The sequence below is a fragment of the Galeopterus variegatus genome, unplaced genomic scaffold, assembly GCF_000696425.1.
Source record: "Galeopterus variegatus unplaced genomic scaffold, G_variegatus-3.0.2 Scaffold1460, whole genome shotgun sequence".
Classification (NCBI taxonomy): domain Eukaryota; kingdom Metazoa; phylum Chordata; class Mammalia; order Dermoptera; family Cynocephalidae; genus Galeopterus; species Galeopterus variegatus.
Genome location: NW_007727571.1, coordinates 332,472 through 337,598, shown reverse-complemented (window position 1 = coordinate 337,598; position 5,127 = coordinate 332,472). Strand labels below are relative to the sequence as shown.

Here is a 5,127-nt window from a genome sequence, read left to right as displayed (position 1 = left end):
TTCAAAATTCAACTTCTTTCCAAATCTCCTATTCTCAAGCTGAGGCCAACTACTAAATTTTTATTATTTTACTATGAAGCATACCTTAGTTCTAGATCATGTCTAGTGTCTTTAGCTTTTACACATAAAAAAATCACCCATCTAGCTTCTTTTTAAAGTAAATTAATCATTTGCTTCTGAGATAAATATCTCTTCCTTTTTTTAATATACTCTTTATTTTCCTAATATAGTGATATCCAGCAGATTTACAGAGTACTTAAGAGCTAAAGAAATTAGAGTTACAAAAGAAGAATCATACAAATACAAAATCCTGATGTGGTTCTTTAAATAAGGCTAATAATTATATTGATAAATACAAGTATCAAATGACTTACAAAAAGAGACAATTTTTGGTTTCCAAAGTTTTGTGTCTAAGAATTGTATATATTTACAGTCTGTTCAGATGCTTTAGTTATTCACTGGTGTTTGTATAGAAGCCAGAATTATGCCAAAATACCCCAAAACACACCAACACCAACACACACAAGTGTGCGCACACACACACACACACACACCCTATTACTTAAGGTATAGTGAACTATTATTATTATGGCTTTAGGAAGATTTGTTTAAGAGTCTAAAAATGCTTGTAATTTAAATCCTGCTCCAATTCATTAGATAACTTGTATTATCAACCTGTTGAAAAGCACACTGGAAATCGTGGTTTTCAACTGTAGTTATGTGTAGCAATCACCTAGGAGGCTTGCTAAATGCTGATTTCCTCTCCCCACACAAAAGTGTGTGTCTGATGTCTCAAGTGGGGATAAGAAATTCACATTTGTTTAAGATCCCCAGGCCTATTCTAGAGAATGCTATCTGTTTACCACACTCCTCTTCTAGGAATAGGGGTGGTTAACTTAGATGGTTTCCAGATGCAAAAAGATTCATTTTACTTATATTTCAAGCACTAAGTGTGATATCTTAAGACTCTGTTGATCTTTTTCTGACAAAATAATAACTCGTTTAATGAACATAACCATCAGGTTCAGTACTTATTGAAGTAGTTATATATATATTTTTGTTTTGTTTTGTTTTGTTTTTGTTTTTGTGACTGGTAAGGGGATCAGAACCCTTGGCATGTTGTCGCCCGCACCGCGCTCAGCCAGTGAGTGCACCGGCCATCCCTATATAGGATCCGAACCCGTGGCCTCGGTGCTCCCACTGCCACACTCTCCTGGGTGAGCCACGGGTTCGGCCCAAAGTAGTTACATTTCTATAAAGTATATTAAAATATATATAATGATTTCTAACATTTGCACAGTGCTTTAAATTAAAAGTCACCTTAATATATATGTTCTGTTTTCACATCATCTCAAACGAGTGGGCTGGTACAATAATTTAAGACAATTGAATTCTATAGGTTTTTCAATAGGTCAACAAATTCAGGTAAAACCTGGTTGAGTTTCAACCTACCAAATATGTGAGGGGTATACAAAAGGATGGACTGCCTTAAAGAACCACCTCAAATTATGGACCTGTTTCTGTGTCATTTCAATCTATTTTGAAACCTGACTCAGCTCTCCTCAGTGGCATGCTGGAGGAGCAGATTTTAGGGGACAACTTTGGACTTGGGTTTTGGATATATCCTATTATTCCCAAACAAGGGCCCCTCTCTACTGACTGACATCCTTCTTCTCCTGAATGATTCATTTGTTTAGATATTCAAGGAACAGTCTGTTGGTGTGCATTTATCATGCTAAATCTGACAGCATTATTAGAGAGCACTAGTAATCTGCCAGTTTCTTTGAAAGCCTCCAGCACTGACTGCATCAGTGCCATTCACTCAAACAATGGCTTCCAGTGTTCAGATCTTTAACATTAAGTAGTGTGTGATCCCAGACTAAATAACTGGTTTTCAACATATTTGTGTTCTACATTTGAGAGTTTGGTAAGTTAAAAAAATAGAATCTGTAGCTAAACTTTTCAGGTTAGTGTCTCAGGTCTATCACTTTGTATCTTACAACCTTGGAATAATGACTTAAACTCTCTGTGCTTGATATCCCTGAACTGTAAATGAAGTAGTAGTCGTGTTGTTATGAGGATTAATATGAGTTAATCATGTAAATTGGTTTCAAGAGTGTCTAGTACTAGTATGATCCATATCAGAGGGAGCTCTTATTATTCTGTAGGGGTGTGTGTGTGCTCATATATTATTGACTGAGTAAATGAAATAAGGAGTTGAATTAAAATAACTATGACTTTATAATGTGTTACTCTAACACTTTGGAGTTCTTTTTCAGTAGAGGAAAAGCATTGTCTTTTCATTTGTTCCTTAACTCAGCTTTTCTCCTTTCAGTGTTGTGGCCTATTCTTTCTCCTTAAACTTGCTCCTTTTGGACAAGTCTCCACCTTAAGTTGATATAATTAAAGGGCAGCATATATTGCAAAGATTTTTTTTTTATGTCCATACCTCATGATATCCAGAACATTTTATTCATAAACAGAAGCCCATATTAAATTTGAGTAGCTTCAAATTTCCATCATTATTAATGAACCTTATATTTATAGGTACAAACCTTAATCTAGTACATAAATACATCTAGGGTCATAAAGGAGCCATTGTCTAAATATCTTTTATATCTATTTAGTTTGTTACCATTTAAAATTTTTATGTTCTCTTCACAGGTTATATTTTCTTACACAAAAGATTCATGAAATTATTTTCCAATGTTAAGCAGAACATTGTATCTATATAAGCTGAAAGCAACTTGAAACATATTACATGTACACTTTAATTAAAGTTATGTGCACATCTCTTCTTTTACTTGAGTAACATCCTAAGTGAAATCCCCAAATATGTTTTTTTTTTTGTTTGTTTGTTTGTTTTTATTTACAGGGATTGATGCTCATAGATTTGGATCAAAGTATTATGGTTCAGATTACTCTTATTTTTATTTCTTTTTCTTCTACAGTTTATTGCTTTTGCTTCTTTATTCTTCATCCTGGTTTCAATCACAACGTTCTGCCTGGAGACACATGAAGCTTTCAATATTGTTAGAAACAAGACAGAACCAGTCATCAATGGCACAAGTGTCGTTCTACAGTATGAAATCGAAACGGATCCTGCCTTGACATACGTAGAAGGAGTGTGTGTGGTGTGGTTTACTTTTGAATTTTTAGTCCGTATTGTTTTTTCACCCAATAAACTTGAATTCGTCAAAAATCTCTTGAATATCATTGACTTTGTGGCCATCCTACCCTTCTACTTAGAGGTGGGACTCAGTGGGCTGTCATCCAAAGCAGCTAAAGATGTACTTGGCTTCCTCAGGGTGGTAAGGTTTGTGAGGATCCTGAGAATCTTCAAGCTCACCCGCCATTTTGTAGGTCTGAGGGTGCTTGGACACACTCTTCGAGCTAGTACTAATGAATTTTTGCTGCTGATAATCTTCCTGGCTCTAGGAGTTTTGATATTTGCTACCATGATCTACTATGCCGAGAGAGTAGGAGCTCAACCGAATGACCCTTCAGCTAGTGAGCACACACAGTTCAAGAACATTCCCATTGGGTTCTGGTGGGCTGTGGTAACCATGACTACCCTGGGTTATGGAGATATGTACCCCCAAACATGGTCAGGGATGCTGGTGGGAGCCCTGTGTGCTCTGGCTGGAGTGCTGACAATAGCCATGCCTGTGCCTGTCATTGTCAACAATTTTGGAATGTATTACTCCTTGGCAATGGCGAAGCAGAAACTTCCAAGAAAAAGAAAGAAGCACATCCCGCCTGCCCCTCAGGCAAGTTCACCAACCTTTTGCAAGACAGAATTAAATATGACCTACAATAGCACACAGGGTGACACCTGTCTGGGCAAAGACAACCGGCTTCTGGAACATAACAGATCAGGTAAGGCACAATTTCAAATGCATGCCATTAAATACTTTATAGACCAGTGTGTACTGTAGGCAGAAGGCAGCTATTCTTATTTTCTGCAGATGCTCATGAGTTTTCAGTCCTATCCCTTCACAAAATGTGTGTTTGTGTCAGGCTTATAGATGGTTAGACTGTAGCATTTCTAAATGAGCCCCAGAGAGAAGTCTGCATAGCTGGTCTATAGAGTTCTACTGCTTTAATAGGAATGCCCTTTGCTGATGGTGCCAATATTTTCTTTTGCCTGTTTGTTGCTTTTGTGCCAATGTTTCTTTGTTTCCCTGCACGATGTGATGATCCGATATCTGCCATTTTCCATCCTTCATTCTCAAAATGTTGATTTCCATATCGTTGGGCTTGGTGTGTTTGTCTCAGTTTTACCCCTGCCACATGGTGCCATGCATCTCAACCTAATTCACAAGAAGCAGTTATTTAAGAAGAATGGATGCTTACATTTCAAAGGCCCACACACCAAAGAGGTGATATGGAAGTTAGCCCTTTTGATAACAAAGTTCTTCCCTAGCAATGATTAGGAGAATTGATTAAATTTTCATTGTTCTCAAATTAGGTAGGTTATCTCGATCTAACCCTGTTGGTGAAGGAAGAGGTCATGTAATATAATCAGCACACCATTATTCAGGGATAGATGATCTGCTTTGGCTAATAGTTGGCAAAATTGAATTTCTCTGTGGATTTCCATTTGTATGCACTATACGTTGGGCTGTGCTCCTGAGACCTGAATTTTGAATGATTTACTGCTTGAGATTAGCTGAAGCCCTGCTCCATTGCCATAAATTAATCTAGAGTAGATTGAATGCAAATTGATATTCATTTTGCCAGAATGATAGTTAATAGTGTCATCCCTAGTCTTTTATGTCTGGTATAAATAAAATATTTTGTAGATTAAACAATAAAAATTCAAAGTATGTCTGTTCCCTGTAACTTTCATCTTTTTCTTGTAGAAAATTGACTTATGATGATCCCATGTGAATAATTTTGCATAATTTAGAAATAACACCAATTAACAAAGCAAGCAAATGAACAAACAAGGCAGGTGCCATTTTGATAGATCCCTTCTTAGCTTCCAGAAATTTTCATGAAGTAAAGGGGGAAAAAAAATGTGGCTGAAACTGAACTGCTATCTAAAAAAATTTTTCACCATCCTATGCAGAGTCCTTAAAAAGGACATGGAAAAAGAGGATACACTGTCATCCCCGGTAAACA

The 5,127-nt window shown here is 36.7% G+C and overlaps 1 protein-coding gene across 1 annotated transcript in view; it reads left to right on the top strand.

Annotated features, from left to right (window-relative positions):
• Positions 1–5,127, top strand: part of LOC103594026 (potassium voltage-gated channel subfamily C member 2) — a 77,156-nt gene that overhangs the window by 61,468 nt on the left and 10,561 nt on the right. The window contains exon 2 of the mRNA XM_008577203.1: positions 2,952–3,879. Coding sequence (XP_008575425.1) covers positions 2,952–3,879 — 928 coding nt within the window. The remainder of the gene's footprint in view (positions 1–2,951; positions 3,880–5,127) is intronic.